The 23,041-nt window shown below is 58.9% G+C and overlaps 1 protein-coding gene across 2 annotated transcripts; it reads left to right on the top strand.

The window, feature by feature from the left end:
• The first annotated feature begins 105 nt into the window (after window positions 1-105).
• LOC128794061 (semaphorin-3D-like) lies at window positions 106-23,020 on the top strand. Of its 2 annotated transcripts, none has more exons than XM_053953662.1 (18): window positions 106-177; window positions 11,644-11,847; window positions 16,524-16,684; window positions 17,376-17,438; window positions 17,663-17,782; window positions 18,100-18,202; window positions 18,295-18,423; window positions 18,722-18,867; window positions 19,095-19,209; window positions 19,316-19,385; window positions 19,756-19,900; window positions 19,976-20,198; window positions 20,320-20,408; window positions 20,887-20,928; window positions 21,238-21,356; window positions 21,548-21,612; window positions 21,775-21,905; window positions 21,990-23,020. In XM_053953662.1, the coding sequence occupies exons 2-18, from the start codon at window positions 11,724-11,726 to the stop codon at window positions 22,401-22,403; spliced, it is 2,259 nt and encodes a 752-aa protein (XP_053809637.1). In that variant the 5' UTR covers window positions 106-177; window positions 11,644-11,723; the 3' UTR covers window positions 22,404-23,020. The 2 variants fall into 2 exon arrangements, with proteins under 2 accessions (XP_053809637.1, XP_053809636.1); XM_053953661.1 differs by having other exon boundaries at window positions 21,199-21,356.
• The last annotated feature ends 21 nt before the right edge of the window (window positions 23,021-23,041 follow it).

The raw sequence follows: 23,041 nt of genomic DNA, 5'->3' as shown, positions 1-23,041 counted from the left end.
GGAGGATCCCCGCAGCCGGGGCTGGGTATGAATGAGGGGCTGCCCCCGGCTGTCCTCCCCACCTCCGGCTCCTCCTGCCGCCCGCAGCCTCCAGGTGCTCTGGCTTCACTGGGAGACTTCTCTGGAGCCGCTGGACGGGCGGCAGGGTGGGCATCGCCGCTGGGATCCCGCTGGCCGGTGAGTAATGAGCGATGGTTAATTGTTCGTGAGCCCGGGCTGCTCCGGGCTGCCTTGCTTCGCTCCCTCAGAGCTGCCCGGGGCGGCGTTCCCAGGGGGAGCAGGAGCCGGGGTTAATCAGTCATGAGCTCTGCTGCTTTCACTGCCGGCTTCGTTGTGTTTTACAGCTTCGTGCAGAGTAACTCACGAGTGGCTGGGCTTATCCCAGCCCCTGTGGAGAGAGCAGAGCTCACTCTGCCGCTCGGTTTGCCCTAGCATGGCATGAAAAGTTCTACTAACCTTTATAGAATCATGGAATGCTTTGAGTTGGAAGGGACCCTAAAGGTTACCTTATTCTAATCCCCCGATCTTCTATGTTTGTGCTGTATCTTTTAATGCTGTAACTTGGGTCCCAGGAGGTTTTGTGCTTTTTTACTACACTGAAGCTGTTTCCAGAGCTGGTTTTTCTAGGGTTTCTCGGCTTCAATGCTCTACTTTGCTGCTGAGGAGCCCAAAAAACCCACACTGGGCTAATTGTCACTTGCCCATGCTGCGGGCTTTGCCGCTGCTCAGAGATAACTTTGTGAGATTTCTCCTTCCTCACCAGATAAAAATCAGTCATTTGCCTCCAAAATGGTTGTGTCATTATTGATCTAAGGAGAAAAAAAAAAAACAACAAAAAAAAACCAAACAAACAAAAAAAAAAAAAAAAAAAAAAAAAAAAAAAAAAAAAAAAAAAAAAAAAACAAAAAAAAAAAAAAAAACACACACAAAAAAAAAAACAACCAGAAACCAAAAAAAAACCAGCCTGCCTGGTCAGTGAGGGAACTGTCCTCTGCTTGGGCTTTATAAAATCTGTTGGGACAGGGAAATCATGTTTCTTCAACCCCCTCTGCAAAGTCTAAGCTCTCAAAAACTTGGGTCAAGTGATACAGCAGGCAGAAAAGAAACAGAGCCTGAGAAATGCTGAGTGCTCTGCAAAGGAGTCCCTTAACTAATGATCCTTCTTCTTGGAAGCATCACAGATCTTGGGGATGGATGGCTGGGAGTCAGGAGACTTGCATGCCTGAGTGTCCTGAGAGTGACGGGTGGGTTTCGGTGTGAGGGGCTGATACTCAGGGTGAGGCAGGAAGGAAAAGGCTGAATGGTTGTTTATGTCCAGAAACAAATAACAAAACACTTAAAGAACTTAAGACAAAAAGGGTAATTTCTTTCTTTCTGTCCTTGAACTAAGACCACCCTTGGTATGAATCACAGCTCCTGAGTGTGTGCCCTAGGAGGCAGCCGGGCCACGGGATGCACTGCCCACTGAAAATCAGCTCCAGTGAGCCTGCCCTTAGTTAAGAAGTTTACTGCCTTTAAAGAACCATTGCTTTGATCCAGCTGCTGAGCACGGTCAGGAAAATACTGCTAAACTGGAAAGCAGCATTTTTTCCTCAGCCATGTGCCCGAGGGAAGGGGGAAGTGCTGCAGGAGGTCTGGTCCCAGGACCGCGGCCGTCCCGCACACATGCCGGCCACGCGCCCCCAGCACGAGCCGCGGGGAGCTTTCTCTTCGCCAAGCGGAGCGTGTCCCAGCTCCCTGCCCGCCACTCCTCGCTCTGCCTTCAAAGGGAGGGGTCAGGCAGCCCTGACGGGTCACTGGCTTGACACGATGGGCTGCTGGAACAGATAGATTACTCCTGCTGAGTTAACGGTATTGAAAACGACAGAGACACAAACACCCCGGTGATTAATGAGCCGGGGATGGGGAAGTCAATCCGAAAGCCAGGGCAGAGATATCAGCCCTATAAGAAATATGGGAAGAATTCACCCCTAATCTAATCTCACTGAATTCCACAAGTGTGTTAGACAGGGATCATTTGCTGCAGTTCCTTAGGTTGAGAATTTAACAGGAAACCCCCAAGGATGTGAGATGTTCTCTCAAATCCCATCATGCCTGTGCACAGAGGCTGGAGAGCAGCTGCCACAGTCTGAGCCATCTCATCTGGCTGGACAAGAGGTGATGCCCAGGCTGTGGTGCCAGCAGCAGCATCCAGCAGCACCCAGCTCCAGGACAGGGAGCTGAAGCCAAGTCTGGGGTCCTTGGCAGCTCTTGCCCTGTGCCAAGCCCAGCCCGAGCCGGCAGGGCTGGCAGAGGTTCCAGATGGGGATTCTGCTGCCTGGCTCTCTGCTGTGCTCCTGTGACACCCTCTCAGGAGCTGTTTACAGCAAGCATGAAAATTTATTGTAAATCTTGGCTCCCAGACTCTTGGAGCTGCCTCTTCCTCCAAGTTTGGTCTCTCCCCACTCCGTCTGGGATTACAGCGAGAGGAAGTTCAGAGAGCACAGGGCAATTAGATCCTTACAGGCACTCGCTCACATGGTTACAAACCCACAGAGATCAGTCAGCTGAGTCACCTCCTGGCCTGGGGGGCAGCCAGGAACGGTTTTTGGATGGGGAATAGGGGGACACACCCAGCCTCACCTGCCCTTTTTGAGGAGCCCCCCCATTTGGAGGAGGTCAGATCAGGGGATTGTGTTCCCCACTGCTTGGAGCAGGGAGCAAAAAGGGGAGTGGGAACAGGGAGAGAGGATGAAAAAAAACAGTGTTACCTGCCCTGGACTGGATCTCCCTCCTTGGTCCTCTCTAGTCCTTGCAAGCCACCTGATGCCTCGCTGCTCCTGCCCCGCTCGCAGGAGCTGGCTGTACCTTCTCCAGCACATTTTACCTGGGGAAATTGAAGCACAGGATGGTGAAAGGACTTGTGTAAGTGACAGGGCTGGACTCAGTACAGGGCACCTAGTCATTCTCCCTCCCTAAAGACTAGAAGATCCCAAAACACAGCCATAAACCCCCAGCATCCCCTTGCAGGTAGATGCCATGAATGACAGAGGTTCTGTGGTACCCGGAAGGGAGCACACTATGCTCCTGGCAGAGATAAGCCTTTATTACTTCCCAGTGTAGTTGCTGTAGGATATTTGGGCTCTGCCATCTCCATGCTCCATGTACCCCCTGATCTTCCCCAGCTCCACTGTACCTGCAGGCATGCCACACGTGTTTTCCAGACAGCACAACTCCTCTCCACCATCAGCATGGCATGACATGGAGCACAACTGTTGCCAGCATCAGCCCCTGTTGACTTGGGAGCCTGCCCAGGGTCTGGTTTCCCTGGAACGACACTGTTCACAAGCACTCAGCTGTGTGGGGTTATTGTTCTGCTCTCGTGCACTGGCGAGCTGCCATTTATTGTGTGCAGGATCTCCCCTGCTTCTCCCACCGTCGGGTCCAGGTTTATTTCCCCCTTTTCTAGGAGGAGACCATTGATGTCAGCTAACTTGGCCTGAGTTCTTTGTAGTGTGAAAAGGAAAACAAGAGCTTTCAGTTTCAATCTGTCCCTTGCTTGTCCTCTGAGGGAGGAATTGGCCTTCCCACGGTGTGTGCTCCTACACGGGCAGGCAGTGACACCGTGACAGCTCTGCCACCATGTGCCAAAGCCAGGTGAATGGATCAGGCTCAGTGCTGAGCTGCTCTGTGCTCTGGGAAGATGAGCTGCTCTTTGGGGGAAGATGAGACACTTGGGGTCAATCCCTGGCCTGCTGTGCTTCCCATTTGGCCATGAGCAGGTCACTTAGTCCATCTGTGCCTCAGCGCCACATTAGAGTAATGGGAGCCACTGTGGCCTTCCATGGTGGAACCCCGTGCAGATGAGTTCATGGGGGGCAGAGAGGCCTTCACGTGAGGTAGGGATTGGGCAGGAGGACATGGCACATGGTGCTGTCCTGGCACTGTCCTGACACTGGCAGAGGAGCCGTGCTGGGAGGGGGTACCCCCATTTGTGTCCATGTTCTGGGCTGGCTTCTCCCTGTGTTTGCAGGGCAGGGAAATGACAAAAGCAGGGGAGCTGTGTGCTTTGGAGCATCCTGCTGCGGCTGCCCCGCTTCCCCCACAGCAGCGCTGTGACAGCTGCCCAGCTCCTGACCTGTCCCGGCCGCTCCCGGCCGCGCTGCACCTTCAGCTCTGCCCGGAGCGGAGCCGGCGTCTCCTGGGAAGAGTGACCGAGTGGCGAGTGCCCTGGGGTGAACGGCCCGGCGGCCATCCCAGCGTCTCCGCTGCTCCCTGATCCCGGGAAATAGCCGGCACAGAAGCTGCAGCCGTGGTGCAGGCAGCTCCCCAGGCCGCTGCCGGGATGCTGCGGTGGATGGCAGGGCTGCCAGCGCCCCGGGAGCCGGCAGAGCCCGTCCGGCTCCCGGGCAGCCCGGCGGGGCGGCTGCCGGAGCCTGCTGCTCCGCAGGGCGCCAAGGCTTGCGAGCCAGAGACCTTACCCGGCAATCCAGGCTGTAATTCCCGAGGAGCCCGGCCAAGAGACTCCGAGAAGAAGCAGATAACAGGTCAGGCACCCTCCATCCTCATTAAAATACTTTCTCCGGCGGAGCCCCCCACGCCTGCCCAGCCTGTTCCAATTAGCGCAGCGGCCAGGAGCGCCGGGAGCAGGGCTCTCGCTGATGAAAACAAAACACTGCCGAGCTTTCAAGTGTCGGGGGAGGCGGGTGGCCCCAGCCGGGACAGCCAGTGGCCCCGGGAGTGCGAGCAGCAGCCGTGTCGCTGGCTGGCAGTGGTGAAGTGGCTCACGAACCGGGTCACCGAGCAGCAGAGCAGGTGTTTCACGGCCAGCTCCTGCCTGGAATGGGGAGATGTGGCCAAGCTAAAAGCACTCTGAGTGGTGCTGAGCATCCCTGTCTAATAGGTTTGGAGGTGGGAAGCAATAGTCACAATGGGAATGAAGAAAATCAGTGTCACAGATCCTGTGGGCTTGCTGCAGAAAGCCTTGGCATCTTCAGGAAGCAATCAGTGTTGTCCTGGGAGCGCTGGGACAGGCTGCAGCCTGCCCAGGGAACAGGAATTCTTTTGCCAGGGATGTCTCCCTGGAGATGGAGCTGTCCCTCCCAGCCCTTGGGTCTCTGCTGGAATTCTTTGCAGGGGTCCCACCAGGACTCAGCCAAACCCACCACCTCTTTTCCAGAGGCCACCAAAGGAGCAGCAGCCTGTGACACTGGGTTCCAGCTGGTGACCCAGGGCTGGTGAGCTCTGTGTTGAAACCCCAGGTGTCACCCATGGAGGCTTTACAGCCAGTCCATGCAAGGAGCAGAGGCAAACCTGCCCCTTGCTGGAGTCCATGCTGATCCCTGGCCTTGGAGCCCCTGCCAGGTTTGAGCACATGTGGGATTCACCCAGGCTGAGCCTGGAAAATCTGAAGCCCAGAGAACAACTCCTGTGGGGGACAGGGCTCCCGAGCCTCCCCAGGGCTGTGCTGAGTGTCAGGCCATGTGGCAGACAGGTGACAAGAGTGGGTTTCAGCACTGGGGTATAAATGGCTCTGAGGAATTCAGTGCTGCCTCTGGGGACCCCTGAGGCTTTGGGGACCTGGTCTGGCAGCTCAGCAGGCAGTACACAGCCTCTTCTCTGCCTTACTTGGGTACTTTAACACAGCATTAAAGCATGGCAAGCCCCCTCCAATCATGAAGTGCCTTTTCTGAGAAGAAACTGCAGGAGCTGGGCCTGTTTAGTTTAGGGAGGAGAAAACTGAGAGGGAATCTCATTAAGGCATATAAATATCTCAGAGGTGGGTGCCAAGAGGATGGTGCCAGACTCTCTTCAGTGGTGCTCAGCAACAGGATGAGGAGTAATGGCCATGAAGCAAAACACAAGAAGTTTCACCTCAACATAAGGAAGAACTTTACATTGAGGGTAGCAGAGTACTGGAACAGCTCCCCAGGAGTGTTGTGGAGTTTTCCTCTCTGGTGACATTCCAAATCCACCTGGACTCATTCCTGTGTAACTTGGTCCAGGTGACCCTGCCTTGACAGGGTGGGTGGACTAGATGATCTCCAGAGGTCCCTTCCAACCCCTACAATTCTGTTATTCTGTGAAAGAAATTTAAGCTTCTCAATTGCACTCGAAGGCAAATTGGCAATTTAGTATGCCGAGTCAGCCCAGAGTTTAATACACCAAATTAACCCACACTTGTTCCTCCTCCATTTTATCCATGGAGGAACACAATCCTCTATGAATTTGCCACTTCCCACTGATGTCCCAGTGTGGTTTGCCCACTCCAGGAGCCCTGGGGTGGGCAACAGGACTGTGGCACTGCTCTGTGCTGGAAGCTGCCTGTGCTCTGGCAGCGTTTTAGGTGAGAGCAGACGTGCAAGGTGCAATAAATGCTGTGTTTCCATTCATCTTTCTCTGTACATTGGACTTGCTGTCTCCCTGGGGCTGGATGCCCTTGGGGTAAATTAGGAGGAGGAACAGTGGATGTCCCATTCAAGCAGCACATTCAGGAACATCTAAAAGTCCTGCAGGGACTGGAAGCAGGGGCTGATCCAGCCCTTCACTGTGCCTGTCACTGTGCCCTGAGACAAGCCCACTGCTGGGCCGCCTTCCCAGCCAGATGCCCAAGAGCCAGGCCAGGTCAGGCTTCACCTCTCAGTAGCAAGGGAAAGGTGGGGACTGAGCCAGCAGCCTCTCAAGAAAGGGATTAGCAGGATGTTAAGGGAAGCCAGCTCTTTATCCCTTCATAAACAGTTATTAATACCCTGGCCAGCCTCAGGCTTGGCAATTCCCCACTTGCTTTCAGAGGATGTGGTCCCAACTGGAGTGTGCCTGCAGCTACTGTAACTTCAGGGGGACAAGCACTGTGCTGTGCTTTTGCTCTGAGGTGTCACCACAGGCAGCCAGGCCCCTCTGATAATACCCAGACCCCCAGGCTGTCCCTGCCCCACTGCCATTGTCACCCAGTCCCCATGGGCGGGGAGCCCCCTGGCTGGCAGGGGTGACATCCCGAGGGTCTGCAGCGTGCCAGCAGCAGCTGGGTGCCTTTGTCCCCACCCGTGGCGCTTGGCACACTGCAGCGGTGCTGTCTGGCAAGGAAGGGTGGTCTGGGGCTAAGTGCAGCCAGGGGATTGAATCTCAGGAGGTGGCAGTGGGGGGATGTCCCGGCTGGACGGGATCCTGCTGGCCCCTGGCTGTGTGTTGGCAGCGACGGGGCCGAACCTGGAGCAGCCTCAGCCTTCTGCTGCTGCCCAGCAATCCCTTATCCAACCCCTCCAAATATCTCCTCCCTTCGATCTCTGCGGATCTGTGTGGGCACGTGTGACCTTGTTACTGAAGGTTTCACTGGGACCCCGATGCTTCGCAGGACACACCGTGATGTCCCAATGCCACCCAAGCTCTGGCACTTGGTTTTGCGGTCCCAGCTTTGATGTCATGGAGCAGGACCGTCACGTCCTCCTCCCACAAATCACTCAGCACCACAGGCTCCCTCAGGGATTGGCTCTGCCCCAGCCTGGCAACTCAGGGGGAAGGCAGGGAGGGCTCACCCATGTGCCTTTGTCCTTCCACTGGAGAAAGTCGACAGCTGCCTCTCCCTGCAGCTGCCGGGGTATCCATCATCCCGCACGGGATGGAGAGGGACAACCACAGCCCTGGGCTGAGCAGGGAGGGATCCGTTCTGCGCGGGCAGGGAGGGGGCAGGCGGTGATTTAGGAAGAGGGACAGCTGCGGGCAGGGGGGCTCGCCAAGGCACGGGGCCAGCAGCTCCGGCTGCGCACGCCCCCCTCACGCGTGGCTCCACATTCCCACGGCACAGAGCATGGGCAGGCACCCAGCTGACCGCAGATGAGTGTGCAGGATGGGCACCCGGGCTGAGTCCTCTGCACCTCCTGCCCTGGCTTTGCTCCTCAGTTTCCTTGCCAGGATGTGACTCTGTCCCAGCTCCCAAAACTGGCAGAGAGGGAACCACCCACACCAGGGCTTATGCTGGGAGAGGCAGGACAGTCTCAGGAGCGTGGGGCTCCGGTCTGGGAGCCAGGGCTTGGGTGCTTGGGAACCTTGGGAAGCACCAGCCCCATGGAGGGGGTCTTGGCTCCCTGAGGCTCCCCCCTCTCACGGCGATTTCTAGCCCAGCGCTTCTGTCCCCTCGTGGGGATGATCCCTACAGATGGATGCTGGCGAGGGGTGCAGTGCCTCTCCTCCCCCCGTTCCTCTCCCTTGAGGTCCCCCAGCTGTTGGGGACCAGCATTTCGCCTCCTGCCCCTGGCCCTGCCAGCCCTGCCGTGTAACCCGAGAAGGCAGCAGGCTGTCAGCGGCGCGTGGGGATTATCTGGGACACAATCGGGGCAGTGAAATTAGCGGACACATGGCAACGCGGCCGCCGCTGTTCGTGCTGCGGAGCCGAGTTCAGCACGCCCTTCCCTCTCCGAGATAATCTACAGCCCCATAAACCCACTGCCAGGGCCCTTCCCCCTCTGAAATTTGGGCTGCTTTAAACTATTCACGGCATTGCAACACAAAGGGGTTGTCAGGAGGAAATTGGTGCTTTCGTGGATAAATTATTCCCTCCTGTACCCACGTCTCAAATAGAAAGGATTTGTCTTTTCTCTGGGCTGCTCACTCTCTGGCAAGGCTTTCCAGGGGATTTTGTGAGACAGCCCAGAACCTCAGACCTGCTGGACTTCTGTTCTGTGGAGAACTCAATGCAGCCCTACTGTAATTTAAAGGGAGCTTATAAAAATGAGGGAGACTGAGTTTCTACACAGCCAGATAGTGATAGGTCAAGAGGGAAATGTTTTTCAACTAAAAGAGGAGAGATTTAGATTAGATGTTAAGAAAAATTCTTTACTGTGAAGGTGGTGAGGCCCTGGCACGGGCTGCCCAGAGAAGTGGTGGATTGCCCAGTCTGGAAGTGTTCACAGCCAGGCTGGATGGGCTCAGAGCAACCTGACCCAGTGGGTGGCATCCCACATCTGGAACAAGATGATCTTTAAGATCCCTTCCAACCCAAACCATTCTGTGATTCTGTCACTTCTGCAGATCTCCAGTAGAAGGAGAGGGAGGGAGGGCACAGGGAAGCCACTGGGACCAGGGTAGCTGGTGGACTGCTGGCAGACTCACCCCAGCACCGTGGTGTCATGACCTGTGCCTGGCACTCCTGGTGACTGCCAGCCCCCCCAAACAAGGCTGCCATCCCCCAAGTCCTCCCCTGTGGGTCCTGTGGTGCCTGGAGTATGAAATGTCAACCCCCCACCTCCCCTTGACCGGCTCCCCTTGGCAGCCCACCCTCATCTCACTTCCCTCTCCAAACTGAGATGGAAAGAGTTGCAGCTCTGGACAGTTGATTATTTAAAGCTGTCGGGAGTGTTTAATTTAACCCTGGATTCATCATTCCCAGCTTGTTTCCATCCACCAGGCACCCGAGCTCCCCCTCTCTGTGTAAACTCTGCCGAGCCCTTCACCTCCAGCAGATCCGTTTCCCGGTGTCCCCGCGCTCCTGGCACAGTGAGAGATGTCCTTGTGCCAGGGGCTGTGGGCACAGGCGGCTCAGGGGGCTGTGCTGGGATTTTAGCCGGGTGTCAGGAGGTGGATGTGCCTCACCACTGCCTGGGCACGATGGGAGGGAGCCCCTAAACACTCATGAAAGGATGACACCCATGGGAAGTGTTTCTTACGGGAGGTTAATCTCTGGAAGTTTTTTTATTTCCTTATCTGCTGCAAACCCCTCACTTTCCTATGCCCGTGCCCAGCTGTGCCAGGGCTCTGGGATCCTCCTGGGCATGGCTGTGGCTCCTGCTGCCATCAGCCCTGCTTTTGGCATTCCCAGGGCAGGATATGGAGCGCTGGTATAACCGAGCTGTTCACGGGAGCGCATGCCTGGCCCTGAAGTTCACCGTGTGTGAATGTGTCCTGAGGCAGGAGCAGTGCCCTGCCTGCCATCCGCAGAATCCCAGCCTGCCCTGGCATCCCCTGGGTCATGAAAGATTCCTCCAAGTCTGCCTTAGCCCAAAGTTATGCCTAGCACAGACCCAGCTCCATTTATAGAAACCTTCAATTAGAGGACAGCATTTTCCCAAGTCCTGCAGCAACACAACACACTTTGGCAAAGGCAAAAAAAAAATCCCTGTCAGGTGCCAGCCCCGTCCTTGTGATGACCCTTGGGACAGCAGTGCTCGCTCAGGGCATGGCTGTGAGTGCACAGGGTGGCTCTGGGAGAGCACTGCAGGTGCTGGGCAAAGGAAGGGCTGAGTGCAGCCTGTCACTGCTGCCTGCTGGGGAGGTGTTTGTGGCAGCAAGGGCAGCACTGCCTGTGAATCCCCATGTGGCTGATGGGCTCCTAACAGAGAACCCCACCTCTCCACAATCCAGGAGCAGTTTGAACCTGGCTAAATCCATCATGCTTATGGGGTGGTTTTTTTCCCCTCCCTAGGCAATGGTTGATGTGGAAAAGTGCCCAGGAAGGGCTGTCTGGGTGGAGAGAGCTGCTCCAAACTAAAGAGGGACAGAGCACAGCACAGCCACCACCCTGAGGTCACATCCATGTCCCAGAGTGGTGCCAGGTCTCCTGGTACAGGGAAAGGACCTGGAGCAGCTGCAGCATGTTGTGTTGACCAGAGTGAGATCCAGGCAGTAGTGAAGGCAGGGAAAGGGCAAGAAAGGAGCTACACCCCAGCCCAACCACAGTTTGCTGCTGGGAGGGAGAGAAAGCCCAGCTCCACCAACCCAAAACCTCCCCCCTAGGCAGAGCTGAGAACTCTTTCTTGTGCAAGGCAGTTGGAAAGACTTGGCTCCACCATCCCTCCCACATCCCATTGCTGGGATGGCAGAATCCCCTGCTCCTTGTGCCAAGAGCCTCTGGCCAGGGATGAGCCAAAAAGCTCATTTTAAATCTTTCAGTCATGGGACTGGAGGAAGTTAATATGCAGCAAGAGGGGGAGTTAGTCAGAGCTGCCATGTAGGAGCCAGGTTTTTTATTAAGTGGAGAAAAAGCATCTAAGCAGCCTGGATTAACTGGTTAGAGCTGGCAGGCCAGCCCTGCTCCTGGCAGGGGCTGTGGGAGCTGCTGTGAGGCTGTGAACCCCTGTACACCTCCAAAGGGGGGGATGTGTTAAAGAGCCCTTCCAACCCACAGCACCACAGAGAGCTCTGTGGTGGTGACAAGGAATTTGCAGAGATCCTAGCCAGAGATGTGACATGTACACACAGAGCCACAGATGATACTGGGGAGATCACAGAAATGGCATTTATGGATGGTGCTCCAAAACATGAATTCCCCTTTCAGTGAAAGGGATGAGATTTAACCCCAAGCTGAGAACAGATGAATATTAGGGATCCTTCACCAGGCTCTGCCAAGCACTGGAGTCTGAGCAGATACTGAGCAGAGGATGCCCAAGCTCTGAGAGCCCATTGAAGGGTTGGAGGGTACTATGCCCTCACATCAGTCACCTCCAGGATACTCAAATCCCAGTTCTCCCAGGTACCACGTGACGTGGGCACGCTGGCATCACCCTGCACACCTCCCCTAGGCTGGAATAGCTGCCCTGTGAACTCTCTGGGCACAGAATGTGCTGGGGCCCCCAGGGCGGTGGAAGGTAAGAGGGTCCCAGCCACAGCTGCCTTCCCAGTGCCCACACTGGCCCAGTGCCCACAGCTGAAGCCTTTCCCCTTCTCTGCTTGCAGCCGGCGTTGGAGGTGGCACCTCGGCGCTGGACCATGGTGCTGTGAGGGAGAGCAGACCCTGCCCACTGCCCTGTGCCAGCATGTGGGCTGCCCCTGGCCACTGGCTGCCCCTGGCCACACTCCTGCTCTGCCTCCTCCTGCAGCAGCTGGGCAGCAGCAGGGCATGGAAGCAGCACGCCCCACGCCTTCGCCTCACCTACAAAGGTAAGGGGTTCCTCGGGGTTCCTCGGGGTCTGCACCTTGCCTGGGAGGGCTGGGAGAGCATCCCCCAGGGAGCAAAAGGATGGTCAGGGCTTGGGGACACAGACAGCCCTGTGGTCGTGGCTGTAATCTCTCCACACTCTGGGCCCTCAGGAGGTTTCAGGGGTGCAGCTCCAAGCACAACCCCTGGGGATGCTGCACCAGTGCTGCTGCCATTGGAAAAGGAGGTTGAATGGAGAATATCCTGCCCTGATCCAGCAGAACACTGGGACCAGAGGGGATGTGTCCTTCTTCTCAGACTCACTGGGAACCTCTCTTGGTGTATCCTGGGCTGAGACTGAACTGGGTGCCCCTGGGGAATGTCCCCTGCCTTCAGCTCACAGGGATACTGAGCCCCAGAACAGACTCATCAGCCTCTTCCTCTGCCTCCCACCACCACAGTCCTACCCCAGCTCAGCCCTTCTGCTTTTGACCCTCCTCTTCTGCCAGGAGAGATTGATTCCCTGTTCAGATCATCTCCCTGCTGCACTTCTCCCTTCCTCCCTGCATCTGTCTCTCTGGATGATGAGTTCCTCAGGGGAGGCACAGTTTGCTCCTCTCAAGCCTGATGCAGAGGGGGGACTGCTTTGGTGACCTGAAGATGCAGCAAGGGCAGACTGACAGGTAGCACAAAACACAGCCCAGAGAAGCGTGGAAAGGAAACACCTAGAGAAAGTCTACAGGGGAATGGCCTGAGCAGGTAGAGCAGAACCCTGCCAGCTTGGCAGCTTCTCACCCTGCCATGAACCTGCACATGGATGTGGCCAATTGAGCTGCTTTCAGCTTCTCCTATGTGAAAAACAGCATGAGCATCCTCCTTTCATTGGAGGATGGCAGCTCAGCACATCCCTAGTGCTGCCCTGGATGTGACCATTGGGAGGCTGGCCCAGCCCTCTCCACACCTGAGAGAGGGTGGAGCAGTTTTCCCATGGGCACGGCACTCCAGGCTCCAGGGCCACGCTCTTGGCCCACTCCATCACCCTGAGAAACTGCTCTCCAGGCAGGGACAACCAGCACAGTGAAAGATGCTCCCCTTTTGTGGCTGGAGAGGGATGGACCTCCCAAGAGTGCAGGATATCTGTGTGAGGAGATGGCCCTGCTGATAGCCCAGCTCAGAAACAGCTCGGCTCTGCCATTCCTTGGAGCCAGAGGAGGCAGCTGGGGCTGCTGGGGCAGCTGGAGAGAAAGGGCACTGCTGACTTCAAAGCCCCACAGTGTCCCGGGGCCAGGCATGCCAAAAGCCCTCGCGCCTCGGGCAGAGGCCGAAGAGGAAGCTCCCAGCATCAGGAGGGCTCAAGCACGAAGTGAACAATGGCGAAGGGATGTGACTCATGGACAGCACGGGGCAGGTTCAAGGACACAATGCCTTGAGAAGTTTAGGTTTAAAAACCCCTAGGAAAAAAAAAATAAATAAAAGGAGGCCTTTGAGAGTCCATCCACGGGATCAGCCTTGCCCTCAGATCCCAGCATGGGGGTGGCGGGCAGAGCCCTCGGGGGGGCGGGGGGAGAAGACGTAAAGCAGGGTCGAGAGAAGGAAATGACAGCAGCGAGGGCCGGGAGAGCACAGGAAGGATGGGGCACAGGGCACGGAGCCAGGAACAACAGCAGCGGCTCCCACCCTGCCGAGGAGGTGAGGAGGAGTTTATAATAGCACACAGGGGCAGCCTGGGCTCAGCTGGGTCAGGCTGGGTCAGCCCCGGCGCTGCCTGAGCTCAGCCTCTCTTCCCCCAGGCTGTGCAGCAGGGAAAGCACAGCACGGCTGCCGGCTTCTCCTGCAGGGATATCCCAGGAACTGGCAAACGGCTCCTCTGCCAACCTTTGATCTGCAGCCAGGCAGGACTCAGAAGCTGCCACCACACAGCAAGTGCTCCGGAGCACGGCGAGGTCACCGGGCTCTGGTTATCACTGCCCTGGCACGTCCCTTATCAGCCAACAGCAGTGGGGGGCCAGAGCCCGATTTAGCACCAAGCTTGCCCTGGGCTTCAGGGATCTCCTCCGTGGGCTGCTGTGCCTGGTGAGGGGGAAGGGGAGAGGGCAGCCCTCCGGCACAGCCGGGCTGTGACCCCAGGAAGCTCGGGGTCACCCTGCACGGGGGATGCTGTGGCTGAGGGGCAGGCGGAGATGATGGATGGGACAAGGCCATCCATAGTGGTCCCGGCAATAAAGACAAACACCGTGGCCTTGGGAGATAGTGAACACAAAGGAGAGGATGTTTCTCCGGGCTCACCCATAAATTTGGCCATGGCATGGCTGCTGCAGAGCCCCCCTGGTTCCCTGTCCCCAGTGTCAGGTTTGGATCTAATGACCCGAGGGTGAGAAGAGGCTGGTTTTTGTGCAGCAGCTTCCTGGGTCTGGATCCCAGCACTCGATGTCCCCTTGGTGAGGCAGCAGAGCCATGGGGTCAGGCTCAGACCCTCCTGGTCATTAACCTGCCAGAAGGAGCAAGTGCAGGGCAGTGAGTCCTTCCAGGGCTCTCCCACGTCCTACCAGAGGCAGCAGAGGCTCTTCCATCGCCCTGCCTGACCTTGTCCTCGCACAGGGCTGGTGCAGGTCAGACAGTGACCAGCAAGTGACATTCACTAGGACCAGGCTTGTACCCATTCCTCTTAATTGCACTCATGTACTGGATGAGCCTTTGTCCTCCCACCCCAACTCCCCTCCCCAGAGCCCTGCCTGACATTTCCCCCAGATCAGGCAGGTCCTGGGAGCGTTGGCAGACCCGGGAGGGTGAACGATGCACCGCACCCTGTTGGAGATCCAGCAGGGACAATGGCCCGCAGGAAGGGACAGGAATTCAGCTGTTAATCCCATTCATCTGGTGGGAAATGGCTTGGAAGCCATCTGCTCTGTATCTCTGGTACCCAGAGGAGAGCCCTTGGGCACGCGAGGGAAGGCGGGGAGTGCCAGTTTTTGTGGCAGCAGGAGGAGAGACAGGAGCTCCCTGATGTGGTTTGGAGCTGCTGCTGGCAGAGGAGGATTTGTGTCCCCACCGTAAGGGGAGCTGCCCGGAGCAGGGGAGCTGGGAGCCAGCCTGGCTGCTGGACCCGGGCAGGGACCGGCGGGCTGCCCGGCCCAGCAGGGACCAGCGGACGTCAGTGGCGTGTCCAGCCCGCAGGCTCTGGCCCCGCTTCCCCTCTGCCCTGGAAAAGGAGTGGAAGGAAGTGAGACAACGTCCCGGGTCAGCCGGTTCCCTTTGGATGGAGCCGTGCCTGTGCCCACGTCCACCCCACCTGCAGCCGGGGCCGCACGTCCGCCCTCGCTGCCGTGCACACTGCATCACTCCATGCGACTTTGGGCAGACTTTCAGCCCGGATCTTACAGGTTTCCCTGAGTTTCCAGCCACATTCCACCTCCATTCAGCCCCCATCCAGTGCAGCCTATCTCCATTTCCCCCTCCCATGGCCTCACTTTTGTCCATTACCCTGCACTGCCCTCTGTTCCCAGCCACGTCCTGTCACTTTTGGAGAGGGAAGAGATGTGTTATGACTTCTGGAAGCTCCAAGGACTGCCTCACTGCTGGTTTTGTCTGTCTCGACCCCTGGCAGCAGGGCTGGGGGGTGGCAGCTGCTTCGGTCCCGTGTCGGTGCAGCCGCCGCTCCTGCTGCACGGGGAGGGGCTCGCTCCGCAGACAGCCCCCAAACCTGGCACTGCACATCACGGACCAATACTGGCCCCAGGGATGTTGTTTCCGGAGTTTTAACCAACACAACAGCTTATTGTCCTCCTCACACACCCACATGGCCACAACTGTGCCAGAAGGGCCAGGCGAGCCATCCCGGCCGCTGCATGGGAGGAGCTGCAGCCAGAACAGCAGAGCCTCTCCCACTGTCCGGTCTCTGCTCCCAGAGGAGTGCATTGGGTCATGGCACCCTTGGATCTTTCCCGGAGCCAGTCTAATGCTGGGTTTAGGCTGTGCCTCAGGACACAGAGTGGGAAACGTGGAGTGCTGGGTTGGGGTGGCACTGGAGGCACAGATGGGGATTTCCCCTACAAGGGTCAGTCCCAGTGCATCCATCCACCTGCCTGACATGGGGTAGAGCTCAGCAGCCACTTCACAGACTCAGAGGCTTAGGGATGGGTGCAGAGGGTGTCCAGAGCAGGTTGTGTCGGCTCCGTTTCCATACAGCCTTTCCTTGGAGGGATGCTTTGCCCCAGCAACAGCAAAAACCTCTTTAATGTAAACTCCCTTGATCTGAAGCCTGGGGAAAACACACCAGGAGTCACAGCAAGTGAGTCATCTCTCTGCTTCATCCTCTGCCCACGGTTTCAGGGTGGCTTTGGGGCTCCAGGAGCTCCTCTGGAAGGCAGGCTGGAAGCTGAGCATTCCAAGCTACTGGGGCTGAACCCCTGTCCTGCCCCGTGCCTGCAAACCAGCCCAGCCAGGGCAAGGTCAGCGCAGTTCTGCTCCCTGTAGGAGTAACTTTTTCCCTCAGCTATGCATGTGGAGGAGGCTCCATGATGAGCTCAGGGGCACCAAGGGTGGTGGGTTTTGCCAAGGCAGTGGCAGGAATGTCGTGTACCCTTGGAGAAAGGATAGGTAACCAGAGCTGTCCCAGAGAGGGAGGCACGGGGCCTCTGGCTGCAGGTTGTGTCATTCATGGATGGGTTTCTCTTTCTCCCACCTTGTTTGTGTTCCTCAGACCTGCTGAAATCCAACAGCTCTCGCCTGCTGCTGGCCTCAGGGGATGAGATGGATTTCCAAGCCCTCTTGGTGGATGAAGACAGAGCCTGGCTGATGGTGGGAGCAAAAAACCATATTTTCCTTTTCCACCTGGACCATCCCAGCAGAGAGCCTGAGAAGGTCAGTGCTGGGAGGATGGTGGCCCTTGCCAGGCTGGCCTCTTCCTCCCTGGGAACCACTCCTTGTCCCAGCACCAGGGCGTGGAGGTGGATGTGCTCTGAACTGGGCTGTTCTAATCTCATCAGGGACACATTTACACCAGGATGTCTCAATCAGTGGGGTCAGCCCATCCCTGGTGGAGCTGAGCCCTGCTGGGAAGGGCTGACGCCAGGGGACAGGGTGGCTTGGCCAGGAGATGTGACCTGGGTGGACTGTGGGCAGTGCCCAGAGCCCTGCTGTCACACCTAGTCCCTGCTGCTGCCTCAAGAGCTCCAGCAGCGAGTCCAGTAATGTCATCCCAAGACATCCTGCTGGCCGGGTGTATGGCCAGAGCCTAACAAAAGAAAATCCCATTAAGGCGCTGGAGCCTGGTGTTCCCACAGGCTGGGATCCAGGAGAGCCTGCCCACCGCCTGGGTGGGCCACGGCACGCCCAGGCTCTGTCCCCACGCCAGGTTCACTCTGAGTTGATTTGGCAGGCTGCCCACTGGGCCCTGGGGACTTAGGGGGGGTGTCAGACCTGTGCCAGAGCAACCCCATGTCCTCGCCGTGCACCTGAGCCTGGCAGTGCCTGCTGGCTGAGCCTGTTCCCACCGGTGCCACGGGAGGCTGAGGGAAGCAGGGGCTGCATCCGTGGGGTCTTTGTGTTTCAGATTTTCTGGCCAGCCCCCAGGGAGCAGGTCGAGCACTGCCAGCTGGCAGGGAAGAATGTGGAGGTAAAGTAGGGCTGGCAGCCCCCACCCATCGCCTTTGGCAGCTCAGCAATGATATTAAACAACCCCATCACCCCAAAAGGGAGCCTGGGGGTCTGCCTGGAATGGCATTGTGGAGCCAGCCAGAGCTGAGCCCAGCTGAACAGCTGCCAGGACAGGGTCTGGCCGGGCTCCACACCCCCAGCAGTCACCGCAGTTCAGCCCTGACAAACATCTCCCCTGTGCAGACGGAGTGTGCCAACTTCATCCGACTCCTCCAGCCCTTCAACCAGAGCCACGTGTTCGCCTGTGGCACCGGCTCCTACCAGCCTGTCTGTGCCTTCATCCAGCTGGGAGCCCGGGGGAAGGTGAGGGACACCCTGGACAGACATATCCCTATGGCAGAAGGTGCCAAGAGACCCCTCTCCCTGGGAGCAGCGGGAGAGGGAGCCCCAGAGCCTCGGGAGGGTGGCCAGCCTGGTGCAGTCCCTGGCATTCACATGGAGAGAGCAGCTCTGGCTTGGGACTGCCAGGGTGTCCCAATGGGGATGGGACCAGGTTCTGGCATTCCCTGGGAGGAGCCCACTCATCACAGACACACCAACCTCCTTCCCACTCTTTCCCCCAAGTTCCAGCTTGTTCCCAGACTCCCCCTGGGCTGACATCTCCCCCTTGGCTCTGGCAGGGTGCCAGGGCTCCCCGCATGCACTTGGTGACCCACTCCTTGGAATCGGGGCGAGGACGATGCCCGTACAGCCCCCACGAACCCTTCACGGGACTCCTCATCGGTAAGAGGGAGTGAGGAGCAGAGGGGATGTCGGGAGGGGAGTAATCTGTGCTGGGAGGTGCTGTTCCCACCCACATCCCCCTGACCCTGCAGGTGGGGAGCTGTACTCAGGCACCTCCAGTGACTTCATGGGCAGCAGTGCTGCCTTCTTCCGGACCTGGGTCCACGGGGCCGAGCAGAGCTACATCCGCACGGAGCAGAACCAGGACCACTGGCTGCACGGTAGGACCTCTCCTTCCAGCTGGGGAGAGGCTGGGGCCAGCGCTGGGGCCAGAGCTCTAATCTAGGCCCTCTCTCCTTTCTGGGGGGAAGCACTGATGAAGCTCCTGGTGGGACCCATGCTTCAGCACATGTTCCACAGCCTGAGCACTGGGAATGGTGTTCTGCCTCCTGGGAAGCCAGGTTTCCATGGGCCCTGTGTCCCCTCAGTGCCTCACACTGTTCCCAAGGGCTTTCAGGGCAGTACCATAGGGTGGGATCAGGGCACAGGGCCACATTGTGCTGCTCCTTCCCCCCTCAGAGCCCACGTTTGTTGGTGCCTATGCCATCCCCGATACCTACAACCCCCACGATGATAAAGTCTACATCTTCTTCCGTGAGACGGCCATGGACGCCGGGCACTGGGAGCAGCGGCACATCCACGCCAGAGTGGCCAGGGTCTGCAAGGTCAGTTGCCAAGGCCAACACCCTGTGGCCTGTTGTCCCACCAGGTGGGCTTTTACCTGCTCTGGACCAAGGAGCATCCCAAGCAGAGGAATGTGAGGGTGTCACTGCACGCCTACCACAGGCAGAAAGCTCAGGGCTGGGGGTGTCCCTCTGTGGGAATGAGGAGGGCACAGCAGTGGAGGAGACTCAGAGAGGCTGGACTGATCCTGGCTCTTGGTGCCTGGCAGAACGATGTTGGAGGGAAGCGCAGCCTCATCAACCGCTGGAGCACGTTCCTGAAGGCCCGCCTGGTGTGCTCCATCCCCGGGCCTCAGGGCACTGAGACCCACTTCGACCAACTGGGTGAGTGCCCAGCCCTGTAATCAGCTCCACCATGGCTGCTCCCTCCAGCACGCCCCCAGGATGCCCACCTGCATCCTGTGCCTCACCTCCACCCCTCTCTTTGCAGAGGATGTTTTCCTCCTGCGCACCCGGGACCCCCAGAACCCCCTTGTCTTTGGGCTCTTCACAGTCTCCAGGTGAGCAGGACCTCATGTGGGACAGTCCCTGTGTGGGACAGTCCGGCCCTCACCAGAGCTGTCCCCGAGGGAGCTCTGTGGGGAGAAGGGCAGCACCAGCACCCAGCTGGCTGAGGAAGGGCCACCAGCATTTCCCTGCTTTCCCTGCCGCTGGTTCACCAGCACATCGCTAAACCGCAGATTTGGCATCGGCACAGCCAGTGATCCCTAGGCGGCACTGGCTGTGTCAAAGCGATTCCTGTCACCGCCGGGGAGCTGTGCGTGACTCCAGGGCTGACAGGGGACAGCGTGGGCTCGAGGGGGGTGGCTGTGCATACACCTGGTCCCCGTGGAGCAGCCGGGACACTGAGAGCCCTGTGCTTCCCGACAGCGGTGTCTTCAGCGGCTCTGCCGTCTGCATCTACTCCATGGCTGCCGTGAGAGCCGCCTTCAGCGGCCCCTTCGCACACAAGGAGGGATTCGACTACCGCTGGGTGCAATACAAGGGGCGTGTCCCCTACCCCCGGCCCGGCACGGTAAGGGAATGGGGAGCAGCTGGGGGGGGAGCAGGACAGACTGGCTGGTCCTAATGCAGCCCCTGTGTCACACAGTGCCCCAGTGAGACGTACGACCCCCTCCTGCAGTCCACCAAGGACTTTCCCGACGAGCTGATCAGCTTCATGCGCAGCCACCAGCTGATGTGGGATCCCGTGTACCCGCAGGGCCGGCAGCCCGTGCTGGTCCGGGTCAATGTGCCGTACCGGCTGCGGCGGCTGCTGGTGCACCGGCTGGACACGGAGAGCCGGGACTACGACGTGCTCTTCCTCGGCACAGGTGGGAGCTCACCCCGGCTCCGGGAGCGCTGCCACCACGGGGCAGCTTGCGTGGCACTCTGGTCCCGCCAGCCCGTGGGCGCTCCCAGCCCTGACAGCTCCTCCGCCCGCTGCCTTCACAGATGACGGCAAAGTCCTGAAGGTGGCCCTGGCCGGCGGGGTGAGCCGTGGCCCCGAGGTGATCAGCCTGGAGGAGATCAGCGTCACTAAGGTACAGGCAGCCAGGGTGGCACCACGGGGGCTGAAGTGAGAGGGCTGGACCACACAGCCTCCCGTGGCCCTGACACCCTCCCTGCAGGCTCTGCAGGAAGTCACTGGCCGCTCTCAGGGAGGTTCTCACCTCACTGCTGGGGGCTCCCACCCGCCCAGGGCAGCAGAAAAACACCGAGGGGTGCAAGTGGGACTGTAGCCAAGTCATCTTCCAGCTTCCCATCCAGTTCCTGAGGGGCCATGTGGGTTGCACTTTGGAGCCCACACTGAAATGGAGGGCTGAGCCCAAGTTTGAAAGGAGGGCTGCTGGGCGGAGCTGTCCTGGGCTGCCCACGCCAAGCAGGGCCAAGGCTCCTTGCATGGAGCAGGCGACCAGGGACCTGGCATCCTATAACCCCTGGAGGCACAATCCTACTTGGTAGGCTGGGGCACCCAGGAGGGACCGACGTGGCTGCAGCACCCTCTTGTTCCCCCTCCAGGTACCTTCTCCCATCCTGGACATGAAGTTATCACCAAAGCGGGTGAGTGTCCCTTCTGCTTCTCCCTAAAGCAGTCCGGGGACAGGGATAGAGGCCAGCTGATCCCAGCCACTCTGCCGGGTCCCTTGGCCCCAGGAGGCGCATATTTAGGGAATGGGATCCTGCCAGGGCTTTAAGGGAACGGCAGGCTCTGTCTCGCACTCCTACTGTCCCCTAGTGTCTCCACCCCAGCACGGGGCAGGGCTCTGTTCCCTGCCAGCCCCGGTCTCCAGCCGTGGGTGCTGACTGCCCCTGTCCCGCTTGCCCGAGCAGCAGGAGCTGTTTGTGAGCAGCACCCACGGGCTGCTCCAGCTCTCCCTGTACCGCTGCGAGCTCTACGGCAAAATCTGCACCGACTGCTGCCTGGCCAGGGATCCCTACTGCACCTGGGACAGCAAGACCTGCGCCCCACACCTGCTCACCGAGAAGAGGTGAGTGTGTGCCCGGGCCAGCCCTGCACCCCCCTGTTCGGAGCAGGGAAGAGCCAGCGGCAGCCCTGGAGCTTTACCCATCAGCCAGATCCCTACTGCCGCTCTGCCTGCCTGCCATCCACCCTTTCCTAGTCCCCCTTCTTGAGGCATTGCCGCGGAGGGATCCCAGAGCCCTCTCTGCTCTCCCACAGGCGTGCCCGCTGCCAGGACGTGCTGAAAGCTGACCCGCTCAGCCAGTGCCAGGACACGGCAGAGGGTGAGCGCCAGCTCCGGTGGGGGCAGCCAGCTGTGCCCAGGGAGCGCCGTGCCCAGGAGGGCGAGCGGCACCGCGCTGGGAAACCACTGCTCCGAGCTGCCCTCCCTCCCTCCCTCCGGTCACACAGCCCCACTCAGGGCACTCACCCCCTCCCCTGCACAGGGACAGCCGCGGTGGAGAAGGTGGTTTTTGGGGTGGAGAAGAACTCGACCTTCCTCGAGTGCCTGGCGCGCTCTCCGCAGATCACGATCCGCTGGCTGGTGCGGCGCGGCGAGGAGACAGCCCCGAGCGAGGTACGGGGACAGGGCAGCAGGGACGAGGAGCAGGGGTGGCTTTTATCCCCAAGGACTGACCCACGAGCTCTGTCTTTGCCCCAGGTCAGGAACAACGGACATTTCTTGGTGCTGGAGCAAGGGCTGCTGATCCGCCAGCTGTCGAGGGAGGACGTGGGCACCTACGAGTGCCAGGCGGTGGAACGCTCCTTCTCCCGGCTCCTCACCCGCTACAGCCTCCGCGTCATCAGGCATGAAGCCACGGAGCTGCCACCGTACAAACGGAGCAGGGGGGCTGAGCCGGGAGGGACTCACCAGAGCCCCCGGCCCCGGATTGACCTGCACCCGGGCTCCAAGGGCTTCCCGCGGGCCCTGGGGGCACCGGGCACCAGCCTGGACGCCTACTGCAATGCCCTGCGGCTGCAGGAACGGCAGCGGCAGCGAGCCTGGCACAAGTGGCAGCACCCGTCCCCGGACAGCAAGAACGGCCGGGTGCGCAGGCACCCGCAGCGCCTGTGAGGGGCAGAGGGAGCCAGGGCTGCCCACAGCTCCCCTCCCCGGTCTCTCCAGGGCCCTCCTCGCACGTCGGCACCAGCTCCGGGACGCCTCTGCCTGCCCGTGCAGAACCGCCTCGCTGTTACTACCTCAACCCCCGCCAGCCCCGCGGCCTCTCCGCGCCCCACGGGGCACCGGAGCCAGGGCACGCAGCCCCCGCCGCCTCGCCGAGACTCAAAGCTATTTACCTGCAGAATATTTATTTTCCTTGCTTTCCCCTGGCCTTGACTGACGATCAGCAGCAGCAATAACAAGCACAGAGGACAGGGAAGGGCAAGGGCCAGCTGTCCCAATGGTTCCCTGACTCCTGCAGCACCCAGCCCAAGCAGGGCCAGCCGTGCGATGCCTCCCTCTGCTCTGGAGGCGGCAGAATGTTCACCTGGGTGGCTGCCGAGGTGTGGATGGAGCCCAGGTGCTGCTGGAAGCAGCAGGACACAGTTGCTGGCTGAGGCTGGGCTCCAGGTGTGCAGAGATGCTCATGCCCAGCCCAGCTCCAACCCACTTCAAATGACACCACTTTCCTTTTTTCATTTTGACATTTATTTTACTGGGAAAAAAAAAAAAAAAAAAAAAAAAGAGAAGCAACAGGCAGTTATACCAAC

Source organism: Vidua chalybeata, chromosome 12, assembly GCF_026979565.1.
Source record: "Vidua chalybeata isolate OUT-0048 chromosome 12, bVidCha1 merged haplotype, whole genome shotgun sequence".
NCBI lineage: Eukaryota > Metazoa > Chordata > Aves > Passeriformes > Viduidae > Vidua > Vidua chalybeata.
The sequence above is the reverse complement of the archived record's forward strand: the minus strand, read 5'-3'. Positions and strand labels throughout refer to the sequence as shown.

Bases quoted from the DNA above. Each gene is read 5' to 3' on its own strand.
- LOC128794061 (XM_053953661.1), top strand. From the start codon at position 11,724: ATGTGGGCTGCCCCTGGCCACTGGCTGCCCCTGGCCACACTCCTGCTC. The intron at 11,848-16,523 runs GTAAGGGGTTCC...TGTGTTCCTCAG, and splicing joins CCTTCGCCTCACCTACAAAG to ACCTGCTGAAATCCAACAGC. The intron at 18,868-19,094 runs GTCAGTTGCCAA...GGTGCCTGGCAG, and splicing joins GAGTGGCCAGGGTCTGCAAG to AACGATGTTGGAGGGAAGCG.